The 16,769-nt window shown below is 57.2% G+C and overlaps 1 protein-coding gene across 2 annotated transcripts; it reads left to right on the forward strand.

Moving 5' to 3' along the window:
* Positions 1–1,062: 1,062 nt before the first annotated feature.
* CBX6 (chromobox 6) lies at positions 1,063–12,214 on the forward strand. 2 transcript variants are annotated; one of them, XM_025399388.1, is made up of 5 exons: positions 1,063–1,269; positions 1,446–1,489; positions 1,634–1,699; positions 1,845–1,911; positions 6,501–12,214. In XM_025399388.1, the coding sequence occupies exons 1-5, from the start codon at positions 1,201–1,203 to the stop codon at positions 7,512–7,514; spliced, it is 1,260 nt and encodes a 419-aa protein (XP_025255173.1). In that variant the 5' UTR covers positions 1,063–1,200; the 3' UTR covers positions 7,515–12,214. The 2 variants fall into 2 exon arrangements, with proteins under 2 accessions (XP_025255173.1, XP_025255174.1); XM_025399389.1 differs by having other exon boundaries at positions 1,099–1,269; positions 6,555–12,214.
* Positions 12,215–16,769: the final 4,555 nt, after the last annotated feature.

A 16,769-nucleotide genomic window follows, 5' to 3' on the forward strand; every position in this document is an offset into this window, starting at 1 on the left:
ATGTTAACAATGGTTTTATGGGAGTTATGGACAGTTGCTTTTTTATCTGTATTTTTAAAAATTGTTTTACAAAGAACAAGACTACTAACATAATGGGAAATACAGTCCAAGTAATTTCAACATTTAAAAAGTGGAGCGTTTTGCGCGGCAGGGCTATTTTTCGGGACAGCCCCAGCTCGATTCCTCGCCCCTCCCCAAGTAGGAAGCTGGGGTCTGGGCTCCCCAGAGCAATGGCGGAAGCTTCGCGCAGCTGCGGGCGGGGAGAGGGACGCGGCCGGGTCGGGGGGCCGGGAGGGGTGCTGGGAATCGGAAAACACAGATATGACCGCGAAGGCGGCTTCTACCGAATAACCAGATGATGACCCGCTGTGGGCCCAAGGTGGGGTGCAGGGAGACCCGTTCCTGCCCGCGGTCCCTCTCCCTCCCTCACTGCCACACCGGACCCGCCGAGTCCTCCCCGGTCTCCCGGGCGAGGGCAGGTGTCGCCCGAGACCCCGGCTGCAGTCAGATGCCCACGGTCACCCAGGCCTTCCTCGGCCCCATTCGCTGCACACCCCTTTCCTGCGGTGGCGTTTTTGTTTTAACTCTTCTGAACTGGTTACAAAACCACACTCCCACGAATACATAAATAATGGATGGGGGGCGATGTTTTAAAGAAATTCCCGCAAGGCCTGGCAAGGCAACAGCAACTGCATTTCTGCTGCATCATTTTTAACTGTTTGCAGGCTACTGCGGGAGACGCGCGTTGGCGGAGAGACTCCGGCTCCACAGCCCTTCTCCGCCTGGGGCCTGGCGAGACTCGCGTGGGGATTAAGAGGCGAGGAGAGGGTGTCAGCGATCGGGCGCCAGCAAGATGGGGGAGGGGGTTATAAGCGTAAGGCCGCAGCGTCCCCACAAGCCGGGTACCCATCGGGTCCGCCGGCAGCTGCTCCCTCCGCCGACGCGGCTCCTTTAAGAGCCAGCGCGCGCCCCCGCCCCGCTAGCGCCGACTTTCCCTAGCAACCGCCCCGGGAGAGGGGGAGGTCCTGGCAACCGCGCGCCGGCCGCGAGGATCACGTGACGGCCCGCAGCTGGAACGCGAGCGCGCGCCCCGCCGCGCTCCCGCCCGCCGGGGCCTGGGCGCTGCGGCGCGTGCGCGAGCGGTGCCGCACCGGCCGCGGGCGCAGGGAGTATTATGGGCTGTGGGTGCCGCTGAGCAAGATGGAGCTGTCTGCAGTGGGCGAGCGGGTCTTCGCGGCCGAATCCATCATCAAACGGCGGATCCGAAAGGTGAGCCGCCGCCCGGGGCGGGCCGCCGCTGTCCGCAGCCGGAGCCGGGGCCGGGAGCCCTCGGGGCGAAGCGGTCCCGCTAGCCCGGCTCCCTCGCCCAGCCCCGCGCCGCCGCCTCCTCGCGTCCCCGCATCCTCCCCACCCCCACCCCCGTTTTTCTCCCCTCTATTTTTCAGGGACGCATCGAGTACCTGGTGAAATGGAAGGGGTGGGCGATCAAGTGAGTGTCGCGGGGTCCGGGGGCGTCGCGGGAGGGGAGGCAGCGGGCACCGGGGCCTGGGGTGGGGGTGCGCGCGCTTGCTCTCGCCGCGTGCCTGTCCCTCTCTGGTCTTCATCCTGATTTTGAGCGTTTGTGACTCGGCAGGTACAGCACTTGGGAGCCCGAGGAGAACATCCTGGACTCGCGGCTCATTGCAGCCTTCGAGCAAAAGTGAGTTGTTGGGGAAGCTGGCAGGGGCGGCGAGGCCGAGGCTCGGCTGGGGCGCCGCGCGGGGAAGCGGGAGAGCCGGGGAGGGCATCGCGGAGTGGGGCCCGGGAAGGGGCTCTTTTTAACCTCTGGTGTTTTTCGGCCGCAGGGAGAGGGAGCGTGAGCTGTATGGGCCCAAGAAGAGAGGACCCAAACCCAAAACTTTCCTTCTGAAGGTAACCTGGCCCAGCCCCAGCAGCATCCCCTTCTCGGGCCCCCAGCCCCGGCACAGCACGGGGCCTGGAAGGGAGGGACAGATACGCGGCTGCCCAACCGGGCGGGCCTTTCCAGAGGGGCCCCAGCTGGGCAGGGGGTGGTTGTGAGCACCCCCAGAAGCCCCTGATGGCAAGCCTCAGCCAGCTTCACCTTCAACAAGAGGGTCCTGGGACTGGGGATAATCTTCCCTGTTGAAACCAGGGTCTGGGGGTGCCTTTAGGGCTCCAGGAAAGGGGGTGGCTGAGGAAGGTGGGGGATGCCCATGGGAAGGAGGCATTTGTTTGAGCTGTTATGACTGTGCTGGGAGTTGGAACCCAGGGGGAGAGTGAGTGGGGTCCCACCTCCTGTCAGGGAACAAGGAGAGGATTGGGGGACCACCTGCCTCCCTTTCCCCAGCTTCCCCCGTTCCCTGTCTTTCAGGATTTGTTCTTCATGGCTCCCCTCCTTTCTTGGGGATCCAACTTGAATTTGACCTCAAAATCACTTCCCTTTGAATTTATCACCCAGGCTGGGCCACTAACTTTAGGGCTCTGAGCCTCAGTTTTCCCCCACTCCCGGCCATTTCTGGAGGATGAGGATGTGGGAGTAAGAGCATAGCATATTAGCCTCTGCTAGGGAGGGAAGAACTTCCAGAGGAAGCCATCTTGGAGGATTTGAGTTTTTATTTTATTTTGACAAGAAAAAACAGAGTCTGGGAAAGGAAGGGCAAGATGGCCCTAGGTGGCAGGCAAGGCTGCAGGTGGAACTCACTGGGCCACCTGTCTCGCTGTAGTGCTACACATGCCTCAGGGCCCCCTCCCACCCGACAGCTGGCGACTTTGTGGGAGGACTCTTTTTTGGAGAAGAGAAGCAGAAGTGAAAGAAATGTGGGTTTCCAGAATTTCATATTTTTATAAACCCCACCCTCAAGCGACGCACATCCTAGGGGATCCAGGGAGTAACCTTAACCCTGATGCTTCTCCTGGGGAGGGATGGGCGGAGCAGCTGGAAGGCTGATGGGCTGTGTGACAGTCTCTCAGTGCAGCTGGGGCACCCTCTAGCGGTGAAGCGAGTATGACCATGAACATTGATAACACAAAACGCCTTTTTTCTTGATAGTTCTTTTGGTTCCTGAGCTGGCTGTGGGCCTAATACAGGGCTGAGCCCTCAACAGTCCAAGAAGTGGGGAGTATTATCCCCATTTCACAGATAAAAAATCAAGGCCCAGGAAGGGAAAGTGACTTACCCGAGGTCCAGCATCCTGGCTTCATCCTGTCTCCTTTTCTTCATCTTGTGCCTTGAGGAGTCCATGTCAGGTTAAGGGGGAATGGCAGATACACACAGGAAACTATGGAGGCTGTAGAGTTGGCGTGGCAGGGGATAGAGATGCAGATAGGAGAACTTTTTTATCTGGACCCTAAGAAACAGGTAGCCTGAGAGAGATGTGGATATTTGTGAGGGGCTATGGAGATTAGCTTGGGCCGAATACATTGCTCTGGGACTCCGTGGGAGGTAGTATGGCAGTCAGCAAATTACACTCCGCGCTTTCTGCCAGGAACTACTGTGAGGCAAACAGGAGCCCACGAGATAGCTTCCATCCCCCATTTTACGCATGGGGAAACGGGGTCAGAGGTGTCCAGTAACTTGCCCACAGACATGGGGAGAGGCCAAGGTACAGTTCATGCCATCTACACCATCTACAGTGCATGCCAAGCCCACAGAGCTATGCCTGTCACCTGGTCAGGGTGCAATAACCATGTTGGCTACAGTTATTTTTAATTTACCAGGCAGACCCAAGTCCCCGATTTCAAGGAGTTCTCCATGTGGGGAGGAAGAGGAGGGGTGAACCCTTTAAAAAATAATAATATAGAGGCCGGGCGCGGTGGCTCAAGCCTGTAATCCCAGCACTTTGGGAGGCCGAGACGGGCGGATCACGAGGTCAGGAGATCGAGACCATCCTGGCTAACACGGTGAAACCCCGTCTCTACTAAAAAATACAAAAAACTAGCCGGGCGAAGTGGCGGGCGCCTGTGGTCCCAGCTACTCGGGAGGCTGAGGCAGGAGAATGGCGTGAACCCGGGAGGCGGAGCTTGCAGTGAGCTGAGATCCGGCCACCGCACTCCAGCCTGGGCGACAGAGCCAGACTCAGTCTCAAAAAAAAAAAAAAAATAATAATAATAATAATAATAATATATAGAAAGTATAAAGTAAGAAATAACAATGTATGCCAAGCATACATTGGAACAAGATCACTGCTTATAAGTCCACCACCCATAGGTAGGTCTGTTCAGTTATTTGCTGCATGCCAGGCAGTGTGCTGAGCAGGTGCCATGTACTCTCTGATCATCACAGGAGTGCCTGAAGTAGGCCCTATGATGGTCGAGCAGATAAGGAAAGGAGACTCACTGAGCCAGGGTTTCTTTCCGGGCCTGCTGTTTGCCCACACTCTTTGCCCCTCCCCCAGGGACAGTCCATCACCACTGGACTCTTGGAAGCATAATTGCAGAAGTCAGGAAGCTCAGGCAGCTTGCAGAAGGAGTAAACACTTAACTTTCTGCGAGTCAGAAAGTGTGGGGATGCACCTGCAGAATGTCTGCCTACCATGCCGAAAAAGTCGGGGCTTTTCCCTGCCTTTGTGTGGGAAGGGGTGTGAGGGGCCCGATCCCTGGGAGCTGGGCTGGCAGCATTGGCATGGGCAGGCCCGGCTTCATGTGCTGCCACCTAGTGGCGGAAGGGACTGTTAACCAAGCAGCCCCAGGAGGCCCCAGCCTGGGCTGGGAGGACCACGTGGAGTCACAGTCCCTTCTCCCATGGGGTTGAAGGCCACGTTCTAAATGAAGACATCTTGCTTAGCCAACAAATAAGCCAGCGAACACCTCTCCTGGGAGTTGTGGTCCAGTGTAATCTAGTCTTGTCTGAGGGGCATATGGGCTACCTGCAGGTACTAGTTAAGCATCCAGTGTTGTGGGGAGTGGGAGGTAGAGAGACCTCACAACAGATCCCACCTTCAAGGACCTCACAGACCAACCATGGGGACATGGCCTTCCTCTCGGTCCCAACCATCTCCCACCTAGATTGAGGGCAGCCATCACCTAACAAGCCTCCCTTCCCCAGTAGGAGCCAGAGAATCTGTAAAACCCACGCCCCTTGTGGCACCCCCCACACACCCCAGCCTCTGTCCCCAGCCCTTGCTTTCAGTCCTGTGACTCCTTGCCATATTCTCACACCACTGAGACCTTGCCCACAGGACTCTCTGCCTCTACCATCTGTCTGTCTGAGCAGGGCACCAGGGCCTCTGGAACTGTCTGGGGTGCAGTCAGGTCTCAGTAAGGACCAGGATTTTCTCCTACTTAGGTGTCAGGGCCAGCTTTGATGTTTCATTCTTCAAGCCTGGGGTCTGTACTTCTCTGGGCTCTGTGGTTCTTTTGCTGCACCAAATCACTTCCTGTTCCTGCTGCCCACCATCCTCCCTGTGATAGAGCAGCTCTCCAGGAGAGTCTGTGTGTGCAGCTGTAACCCCAAGCAGCTGGTGCCTGATGTGTCAGTTCCTTCCTTAGTAAAGAAAGGACTGGCCATGCAGACAGCTTACATCACCTTACGAGTCCCTTAGCCTTTCTCCATTTAGTGGCATCTGACAACGGGTGGGTTGGACTGGAACCTGGGGTCTCTTGAGAGCCCTGCGGCTTTAGAGAGATTTCATGCCTGGAAGGACAGCTGGAAGGACAGGCCTAGGAGCTTGGGGCAGTATTCCTGGCTGCCCACGACCTCTGCACCACCATCCTGCCCCAGACCATCTTGGCACAGAGAATAGGGAGTGGTCAGGCCCACCTCTAGGCCTGTCCCCCCCAAACTCACGTCTGACCAGGTTGGGTTCCAGCCCAGGCTTTGGGGTGCAGGATTGGATTGCATTGGCACCAGTTCACTCTGAGCCAGGCACTGGGCAGACAAGTAAATGAGACCCATCCAGGGAAGTGTGGTGGCTGAGGTGCTGCCAGCTAAGGAGGCAGGCTGGAGCCGGAGGTCAGCCTGCTCACAGGTGAGAGAGTACGGAGCACCGGGGACATGGTGGCTCAGCAGGACTGGGTGCGGCGGAGCAGGGAGGACCCACCTCCTCCTTTTGGTCACCAGGAATGAGTCCGTGGAGGAGTCCCCGCTTGGGCTGGATCTGGCACAGAGCAGGGGTTTGGCAGGGGCTTCTGAGCAAAGGGCTGCCCTCCCAACACTGTGTCCCAGTTGTCCATACTCCCCTGTGTCAGCAAGGGCAGCCATGGAGTGGCCCAGGGCCCTCTGTGGAGCTTGCAGTGGTGGTGGGTTGTAGAAAAAAACACAGTTTTGGAATTGGGCCTGGACAAGGGTGTCCTGACTCAGACCTTGGAGTCGGAGGCAAATTGATTCATCTCTGAACCTCTGTTTCCTTTTCTAAGTCGAGGTCATGAAGACCAGTGATTCTCTTGCATGGTCTTGAGATCATTGGCTGAGAGGCTCTACTTAGGGCTGGCTGGCGCAGGGACATCCAGGGGAGGTCAGCGGGCAGCTCTGAGGTCCCACCCACCCCTCCCTCTGCCCGCAGGCGCGGGCCCAGGCCGAGGCCCTCCGCATCAGTGATGTGCATTTCTCTGTCAAGCCGACTGCCAGTGCTTCCTCGCCCAAGCTGCACTCCAGCGCAGCAGTGCACCGGCTCAAGAAGGACATCCGCCGCTGCCACCGCATGTCCCGCCGTCCCCTGCCCCGCCCGGACCCGCAGGGGGGCAGCCCCGGCCTGCGCCCGCCCATCTCGCCCTTCTCGGAGACGGTGCGCATCATCAACCGTAAGGTGAAGCCGCGGGAGCCCAAGCGGAACCGCATCATCCTGAACCTGAAGGTGATCGACAAGGGCGCTGGCGGCGGGGGCACCGGGCAGGGGGCTGGGGCGCTGGCCCGCCCCAAAGTCCCCTCGCGGAACCGCGTTATCGGCAAGAGCAAGAAGTTCAGTGAGAGCGTCCTGCGCACCCAGATCCGCCACATGAAGTTCGGCGCCTTTGCGCTGTACAAGCCCCCGTCCGCCCCCCTGGCTGCCCCGCCCGCCCCCCTGGCTGCCCCGCCCGCCGGCAAGGCTGATGCCTCAGCCCCGGGCCCTGGGCTGCTCCTGGCCGCTCCCGCCACCCCCTACGACGCCCGCAGTTCCGGCTCCTCCGGCTGCCCCTCACCTGCACCACAGTCCTCTGACCCCGACGACACGCCCCCTAAGCTCCTCCCCGAGACCGTGAGCCCGTCCGCCCCCAGCTGGCGCGAGCCGGAGGTGCTCGACCTGTCCCTCCCTCCCGAGTCGGCAGCCACCAGCAAGCGGGCACCGCCCGAGGTCACAGCTGCTGCCGGCCCGGCGCCTCCCACGGCCCCTGAGCCCGCCGGTGCCTCCTCCGAGCCCGAGGCTGGGGACTGGCGCCCCGAGATGTCACCCTGCTCCAATGTGGTCGTCACCGATGTCACCAGCAACCTCCTGACGGTCACAATCAAGGAATTCTGCAACCCTGAGGATTTCGAGAAGGTGGCTGCTGGGGTAGCAGGCGCCGCTGGGGGTGGTGGCAGCAGTGGGGCGAGCAAGTGAGGGGGTTCCACCAAGGAGGGGGGCTTGGGGGGACCCTCCTGCCCGAAGTCATACTCTTGCTCCCACCCCGCCCTTGCCCCCAGCCCTCTCTCCCTGTGCTTTGCTTGTTTCAAATGGCTCGGTGTTGACCCAGGGATGGGGCTGGGTAGTTGGGGTCCCAGAAAACTAGGGGGTAGGGGCCACCCTGGAATGGGGCAGGGGAAGGGCACACCCCCTGCCCATGCATGGTAGGGCCCACTGGGTGGTTTCTGGAAAGCCCCAGAACCTACGGTTCCTCTGCCCCTTCCACATCCCACCCCTCTCTCTAGCTTGCTTCCTGCTCTCCTGTGCGGCGTCTGATTTCTCGGTGCTAACCTGGCAGCTGTGGGGCCCTTAGGAGACCCCCACTGAGGGTGGGCACAGTCCCTTTCCTTCCTGCAGATGCCTAGGCAGGAGGAGGGCTTCCTGCCTGTTTGGCAAAGCCCCAGGCAGAGGCCGAGGATGAGGCCAGACTCGGCTCCTCCCTCCACATCAGCCAGGGCATCAGAAGTTGGGCCAGGGCGGGGTCTTCCCTGCTCGATTTTGGATGAGGCCTAAGTAGACCCCCTATGCCCTGCCTCAGCCCTGTCTTTTTCCTAACCCCCTCAACGGTGGGAGGAACTGGCAGAGGGTGCGCCTGGCCGCAGCCTCCCAGCATCTAAAGGCCTCTTCAGTTCTTGACCAAAGGTGCTACGAGAACCTGCCGTGGAAACTTCAGTTGTGCGTCCGCCCTACTTGCCGTGTTTGTCCGTGGGTTCATACGTGCATTGGGTGCTAGGCCCCAGGCTGCCAGGTGGCATCCTTTACAGTTCCTTTGAACAGGGGCATTGAAGGCCTGGACCGCTCCTCGCCTCAGTAGGGCTGGGGACCAGGCTTGGGTCTGGAGGTTTGCTGTGGAAGTCACCAGGCCTCTCCTCCTGGCCCAGGTGTGCTGGGGGCACCATGCCCCCTACTCCTCTGCCCTCCTCGGGGTGGTCAGCCCAACCTGTCGGACCTTCACATCATGGTGGGGACCGAGATAGAGAGGGAGACCCCCTTCCAAGCTCCCCCTTCCTCCCGGTGTTTGGGGAGGACCCCGAAGAATCCATTCCCGAGGGCCTCCCAGCTTCTCCCCGCCCCTCTTTTGCTTCTGACCACGGAGGCTTTCTCATAGCCCAGCCTGCCTGAAGCAAGGAGCCTCCAGTGTCCTGGGCAGCTTCTGTTTCCCTCTGCTGCCAGGGAGCTGAGGCACCCGTGCCAGTGGCAGAGGGCACAGCCCCAGCCTTAGGCCAGGACCTGGGAGGGCAGGCAGGCAAAGGCGAGACCAGAGGGGCTGTGTTCTCCAGAAGAATGAGGGTGTTGGTCCCAGGATTGGGACCAGGTGCCCCACTGGCCAGCCCTGGGCCACTTCCCGGGTCTCCGTTGTGCATGGGTGGCATGTTCCAGGCGTGACTGGAGCTGGCTTCCTGGCTGTGCTGCCTTGGGCCCCTCCCTCAGAAGCACGTTGGCAGGAGGCCAATCAGAACCCGAGCGCCTTTGGTCCTAAGAATGGGAGGTCGCCTTCCTTCCCAATCTCCCTGCCAGGGCCCGAAGTGTGGCCCTAGCCCTCCCCTCCCCGGGATACAGAACGGGGACCCTCGCAGGGTCGGGGCGGAGGCTGATCCTCCTCAGCCCTCCCTGCCCTGCCCTGTGTGTTGGCTTTGTGGCCGTCCAAGTGCCAATTGGCTTTTCCCCCAAATAAGGGCTGGTATTTCTCCTCTGTCCTTGGAGGTGATTTCCCCCTGGCCCCCTCCCCTAGGTGAATGATCACCTGGGTGCCAGTTACAGGTGTTTCCAGAGACCATAGAAATGTGTTTTCCTGAGAGTTCGTGTCATTCGTGACTTTTTTGTAAAGAAGTTGTGTTTTCAGAGGTGATTTTATGACAGGAAAGTGAAAGAATTAGTTTTGCAAAAAAACAAAAACAAAAAAAGAGGAAAAAAAAGAAATAGAAAAAAAATATTATGGGATTCCTATGGGGGGGGTGGGGGGAGAAAGAGATATTTAAGAAAAAATAGTAACGCAGTGATTGCACAGGTGAGGTGGCAATGTCAGGATGGGGCAGAGGCCTGGACCCAGCTGGCAGGTTCCCTGGCATTGCAGGCACTGTGGAGAGGGCCTGGACCCAGATCTCCACACCCATGCTTGTTCAAAGGGAAGGACAACAGCGGGTCCCTGGGGAGCTAACCCAAGCTGCAGGCCCCGGCAAGCTGAGGTTTGGGAGGGTAGGGTTGTCACTGGTGATTTTCTCCAGGGGGCTGGTGAGTGGGCGGTTTGGTTTCTTGCTCCCTTCTGTTGCTTTGCCAGTCGTTGGGCCATCTGGTCCCTACCACCGCCACCATGTGGGGGAGACTTCCCTCCCCACAGGTCACTCTAAAGCCCACGACCTCTCTGAGCCTCCCTAGCCTGAAAGGGGATGCAGGCTTCAGGAGGCAAGAAGCTGGGCTCTGGGGGTGGCTGGGGAGAGGGAATGCATTTCCCTTGCCACAGGTAGTCTGCTTCTGCTGGCCTGAGCTCCAAGCAGAGCAGCCCAGGCCGGCCTTGGTGCATGAAGAGGCACCAGGCATACCGCCTTGAGGTGGGCAGTGCCCCTGGGGACCCAAGTGGTTGGAACCGAGGGTGAGCGGAGGCCTCCGTCCTGCCCTCTCTAGTAACCCCGCCCCCCACACACTTGCTCCAATCGGCCTCCCTTGGGAGATCGGCCTCGATGGGCCCCTCCTCCACCCTTGCTGCTTTCCATTTGCCTAATTACCAAGCAGAAGTTGCAATCTGGTTTGCTTTATTTTTGTATGTGAAATAACCCCCAAAGCCCAATCTCCCATGTTCAATATTGGTTGGGGCATCCGCCATCTCCCCTTAAGTGCACCCCCTCCCCACCCAAGTATCATAGGAAACAGGTGAGGTCTGGTGTCTCTGGTTTGAGACGGTAAGTTGGGACCCATCCCTGTCTCAGTCCCCACTCTGACCTTTAGTTTGCCCTTCTGCAAAATGGGTATATTGGGCAGCAAGGCCTCTTCAGAAAGCACTGCTGGTGTCAGAGCAGCTGCCCAGTACCAGGTGGGGGTCAAGGTTGCTGGTACTGGGGCCCCCAGCTGCCTACAACCCTTCTTTGTTCTCACCCTGCAAAGGGGTCAAGGTCAAAATGAGCCTCATCCTTCCTGTAATCTGGGAAGAGGTGATGATCAAGTCCCCAACTTCAGTGTGAGGGACAGAGTTGGGGGGATGGCCCCTTTTCAAAGAAGTGGAAATAGTTTTGGAGAAGTGCAGCTGCTTCACTGGGGGAATGCGGCAGGGACTAGGGCCCAGGATGCCTCGGCCTGTGGGGAAAGCCCTTTAAAAGGCAGGGCCCAGGCCCTGGAGCCAGCACAAGACTGGCAGCGAGCCCCTGAGCCAGGAGGTCCTGGAGGAGAGCCAGGCCGGTGGGCCTGCCCGAGGCTGGAGGGTCAGCCCCAATGGGGAGCTGGGTTGGCCAGGGAGCAGGGCTGCTACCAGCCTCTCTGGCCTCTGGGGACCCAAGAGGACACATCCTCACTTTGCCCACTTTTCTGTGTCATTTTGTTGTTTTGGTTTGTGGTGGTTTTTCTTTTTTCTTTTTTTTTTTTTTTTTTTGCACTTCGCCCACACGGGACAGTGGAGCCCTACCTGGTCAGTTCCACTTATGGGCTCCCATGCACTTGTCCAAGGCGGCCTCTTTGGGGCAGGGATGGTTTGAGGAATCACTTTTAAAGAAAAAAGGAAGACATTGAAAGGTTTTAGTTTCTTCCCTATCTGCATGTCCTGTCATATAGAAAGCCCAGAATTAGGGGCTAGAACTCCAGGAGAGGGTCTCCCCGACTCATCTCTTGCTGACAGTCACCAGGATGCAGAAATAGGGAGACGGTTAGTGGGGGCCAAAGATGCCCCCTCCCAGGCCTTCGTGGTTCCCTCCTCCGCCCCCTGCAGTCTTTGGAGGAGTCAGTGCCTCACTCCAGCAGTGAGTGTCTGCTGTATGCAGGTAGTCAGCCAGGCAAAGGGGGACTGACGGTCTCACGGGGGAACCCTCTTGCAGGAGGCCAGGTAGTGGGAGCGAAGCGTTCCGGCCGCCCTTGCTGCTGGGGGGAGTGGAGAGGGAGACTTCTTTTTGTTGGTTTTAATTTAAAAACACAAAGGCCTAAAGAAATACGTATCTTATAATTTTTTTAATTTTTGAGAAGTTCATTTAATGAATTGTGCACGAATGAATTCTATATATATAAAATATACATATATAGCTCTATATTTGGGGAGGGGCACTGTTTCTTTTTTCTCTCTCATTTTTAAAATGAAGTGTTGTTGCCTTTGTATGTGGTTCAACCATCCAGCTCCCAGCTGGCTAAACTTTGCCTCCAGTGGTCAAAGATGGAAAAATAGTGGGGTTGGCAGGAGATGGGAAACGGAGGTGCCGCCCCGGCATGGGGGGCAGGTCCCCCAGTCCACCCTGCCCCTCCCCCGGTGGAGAAGACGCCTAGTTGGGGGTGTGGGTTTGGGCTCCATTCTGGATTCGGCGGTTCCGGGGGAGGGGTGGGTCTGTGCCGATTACTCTGTCTTGTACGTTTGTTCTGCTGCTCTTCAATATTGTATCAACGCCAGGAAAGGGGGGTGAAAAGCCTCTTTGACCCCCCAATAAATTGTCACATTCCGAAGCTGAGGCCTAGCCCCTAGGTTGGGGTGTGTCTGTGTCTTCTTCCAGCTGTGACTGGCTTTTCACAAGCAGCAGGCCCATGCCCCTCCAGTGACAGGTGAAGGGGGGAAGCCCTGCCCCACCGCTGACACTCACTTGCTTCCCGGTTCCTATCTCCCACACTCCCCCAGCTCACATGTGCCTCAGTGGGAGAAGCAGGTGCCTGCTGCTTCTTGGACCCTTGAGAATAACTGGTAGGTGAGAGTGGGAGGGTGGAGGTCTCACCACTGCCTGTCCCTCAGTGGGAATCACAGCACCCGCAGAGAGGAAGGGGCCTGTGGGGTTGTGGTCCAGGAGAGAGCAGGCCAGAATGGGGCACCAGCCGCTCCTGCCATCGGGTCCCACAGTTTGGCACCACATGTTCCAATCATGAGAATGGTGGTCTTGGCATGTTTTCCGGGCACCATGTGCCTTCTCTCATGAGATGACGCACCTTCTCCCCACATAGGTGGGCTTAGAAGCAGCAGCCCCAGGCAAACTTCCATGCCTTCCCCGACTGCCTGGCATTCCACCTGCAAGCTCCCGATGCCTCCCGCGGCCACCTGTTTGCCAGGCCTCGGACAGGTGGCGCTCTGGTCTCCCCTTCCTCACCACCCCACCTCCTGTCTGGCTTCTCTAGTATCTCCCCTGCCCTGCACCCTGGGGTCCTGAGTGCTTCTGCTGTGGCAGCAGCTCCTGCTTGGTCCACCGGTCTCCATCCTGGCCTGCGCCTGCCCCTGTGTCTTCCACACCAGTGCCATATGGGTCAGGGAGCCCACCGCCTTCAGGATCATGCCCCGGCACCACGGCCTCTAGGCAGGCAGGAATCCGATCTATTTTCTTGTCACGCCTGGTTCCAGCGCTGGGGATATTCAGTGCAGACAGACGCTGCTGTTAATTTCCAGGCTGCGATGCCCAGAGCTCCCACAGCTCAACACAGCCTGTGTGCCATCTGCAAATGGCTGAGGTGCAAAGTCTCCCCCAGCCTCCACCTCCCCACCCCTCCTCCTCCTTGCCTCCCTCTGCCTGAAGCCCCTCCCCTGCCACCTGCCCTCCCAGGCCCTGCCCTGGCTCCTCCCTCGGTATTGACCTACGGTTTTGTCCATCCCTCTTCCTAAGGACGGGACTGGGTCTTCGTCCCCTCTCTGCCCACACCTCAGTGCCTGGCACATGGTAGGCCCAGATCATCTCCGTCACCAAGCTCAGTCCTCTTCCTATACTGGCGGGGACAGTGAGGCTTGGGAGTGGCTGAGAGGTAGACTTGGAGCTCAATGCAATCAACCAACTGCCTCTGAGCATTACCAGTGGGCCTGGCCCAGGCCAGGCAGAAGCCAGCAGTACAAATGGGAGTGTGTCCCTGTCCCAGATACGGGGATGCCACTGGGCAGGTGGGTGGGAAGGGACCCACAGTGAAGCACCGACAGGGCAGCCAGTAAGCCAGGGTTGGTCCTGCTCAGTGCCACTGTTGCACTTCACGGCCGCCACCTCGTCATCTTGAACACCTGTCTTGGTGTTCTGCTCCCAGAAAGCCCTCATTTGTACTTTTTTTTTAAACCCCGAATTATCAGTGCACCTACTATCGGCCAAGTCCTGGTGAGCACATCACTGGCCCTAGCCCATGTCCCTCACCCATGCCCAGTGAGCCCATGAGTTATGAGCGGATGTCACGGGGAGGAAGAGGCCAGAGAGGCGAAGTCATCAACTTGTTCATTTGCCCAAGGGGGCACATTTGAAGAAGGGGAGTCGACATTCACCCCAGCCCCATCTGTTTGCCCCTGAACCTCAAGCTCTTGGGAATGAGGACATGGGGCAGCCCGTGTGAGGCAAGTGCATGCTGAAATTAGTCACCATGTTCCTGGTCACAAGTCCTGCCATTGCTAAGCAGGTAAGTCTCCTTATTAGTTGAAGGTTAATGAGTGAGGAGGCCGTAGCAACTTCTCAAGGAATTGAACGGTTTGTGATGAGGACTGGGCAAGACCAAGCAATTGCCCAAGAGCGAGCTGACTGGGCTTAGAGAGGGGGTGTGCCTGCCTGGCTCCCACCCCTTCCTTGTCCTATTCCTGGACCTCCTCCCAGGGCTAAGGGTCAGCAGTGGGGTGAAGCTCAGGGCTGGAGCAAGCTAAGAAGTGGGGGGTGGAATGGGATGAGATGAGGATGACTATTTTTGCAAAATTACTTGGTTACGTTTATTGGTTTGTTTGTTTGTTTGTTTTGAGACAGAGTCTTGGTCTATAGTCCAGGCTGGAGTGCAGTGGCACAATCTCGGCTCACTGCAACCTCTGCCTCCCGGGTCCAGGTTCAAGCAATTCTCCTGTCTCAGTCTCCCAAGTAGCTGGAATTACAAGCACATGCCGCCATGACCAGCTAATTTTTGTATTTTTAGTAGAGACGGGATTTCACCGTGTTGGCCAGGCTGGTCTTGAACTCCTGACCTCATGATCCGCCTGCCTCAGCCTCCCAAAGTGCTGGGATTACAGGCGTGAACCACCGTGCCCGACCCTTGGTGGCTTTTTAAAAGCTAAAAGTTGAAATTTTTTGGTTCATGTCAAGCCGTGCCTGGAGTGAATAAGGAGGTGACAGAGGCCACATCAAATTGCCCAGCACCCTCCCAAGCCAGCTAACAAGCCTGTGAGCTGATTCTGCGCGTTCTTTGTTCAGGCTGCTGACTTCTGAGAGGACAGACTTCAAAAAGGCCTGGTGGCCTGCAGAGGCCGAGCACAAGGACACCTGATCCACAGCGGTGGGTCACAAAGGAAGCGGCAGGGCAGAGGCGCCGTCCTGGCCTCCAGACATCCACATGCTCTGAGCATCAGCCAGGGAAGCTGTGAGCTCAGGAGGGAGTCCCAGGAGGAACAGAGGCCACTCTAGGGCAAGACTTGAAATGACCCTGGTGAGGATAATGAGGCCTGAGGCGGTGGGGACAACAGGAAATGGTCAGAGTGGAGGGCTGTTTGGAATATTTAGGATTTGGTGAGGGACTGCCTTTTTTTTTTTTTTTTTTTTTTTTGAGACGGAATCTCAGAGTCTCGCTCTGTCCCCCAGGCTGGAGTGCAGTGGCGCGATCTCGGCTCACTGCAAGCTCTACCTCCCGGGTTCACGCCATTCTCCTGCCTCAGCCTCCTGAGTAGCTGGGACTACAGGCGCCTGCCACTGCGCCAGGCTAATTTTTTGTATTTTTAGTAGAGTCGGGGTTTCACCATGGTCTCGATCTTCTGACATTGTGATCCGCCTGTCTCGGCCTCCCAAAGTGCTGGGATTACAAGCGTGAGCGACCGCGCCTGGCCGAGGGACTGCCTTTGAGAGCTTGTAAGAAAGCCTTTTTGAAGAAGCACCTGGGTATGTGGTATAGGCAGAGGAGTGAGTGAGTGCACTCTTCTCAGGTGGAGAAGCTGGTGGAGGACACAGCTTGCAGGGAAGATGAGTTCGGTTTGGGACACGTTGGGAGTAAATCAGCCATAGGGTCCTGGAGGGATTTTCATCTATGGATTCGAGGCTCAGAGCGAGCTCCTGCCCATATAGGCACTGCTGGAGAAGTCTGTTGAAGGGTCTTTGTCCCTTAGTGCACCTCAGCTCTGAGATGACTGATCACCAGCCATCCTGGAAGCACCACCAGGGACATAGGTGCTTAGCTCTGGATGCCACTGGAAATTCCAGGGGATAATGTCCAGCCCCTTGCCGCCCGCCTCTACCTCCTCAATCTCATGCCTTTTATCTCATGAGCATCCCCATGAGGTGAGGCTGGGGAATGATTAATCCCATCTGATAGGTGCAAGGCGAGGCCTGAGAGTTGTGGGGTGGCAATGCTCCGCAAAATCACTCAGAGGCAGAGAGAATGGAACCCAGGTCTGAGGCATGAAAAGATAGAACCTTCTGTCCTGCTAACCTTCTGTCTATACTTAAAGACTGGATAAAACATAAACATTCTTTCAAATACCCAACTGAGTTTCCAAGATTTAAAAAAAAAAAAAAATCCCCAGGTACCAAAAACAAAGACAAAAGCCAAAAATCAGAGTGACAGGCAGATGTTTATTCTTTGGCTGTCCTGCAGGGTGGGCCTATGGGTGGCAAAGGGAGGCAGGAGATGGGCATGGGAGGTGGTGGCTTTTGCTAATGTTGGTAACCAAAGGAGCTTGGATTTTACACCTGTGGAGGGAGGGATAGGAGACAAGGCCTGGGACTCTTGCCAACAGAAATCTGGAACCAGAATAAAACTGGACCCATATCCTCAATGAAAAAGCAAATGGTGGGGAAAGATCACCCTGTCACAAAGGGAGAAGATGAAAAAGTTGTAGTCTCGTTTCTGGCTCTGCTGGAAAAAATTTAAAAAGAATGATCTCTTGAGAAATTTTAACTCTAGACCTTCACTAACACGAATTTAAGGTTTGAATTTGTATTACCCACATGGTCCCAGGACTCCCAAGTATAGAAATTAATATAAAAGAAAACCCTGGGGCGAGTTACATCACAGACATGTGACTACTAGTAGCAAATGCAAGCCTCTGTGGATGGCCCTACCCACAGTAAAGGCCACACAGGATTCTCA

The sequence above is a fragment of the Theropithecus gelada genome, chromosome 10 (assembly GCF_003255815.1).
Source record: "Theropithecus gelada isolate Dixy chromosome 10, Tgel_1.0, whole genome shotgun sequence".
NCBI classification, from domain to species: Eukaryota; Metazoa; Chordata; class Mammalia; order Primates; family Cercopithecidae; genus Theropithecus; species Theropithecus gelada.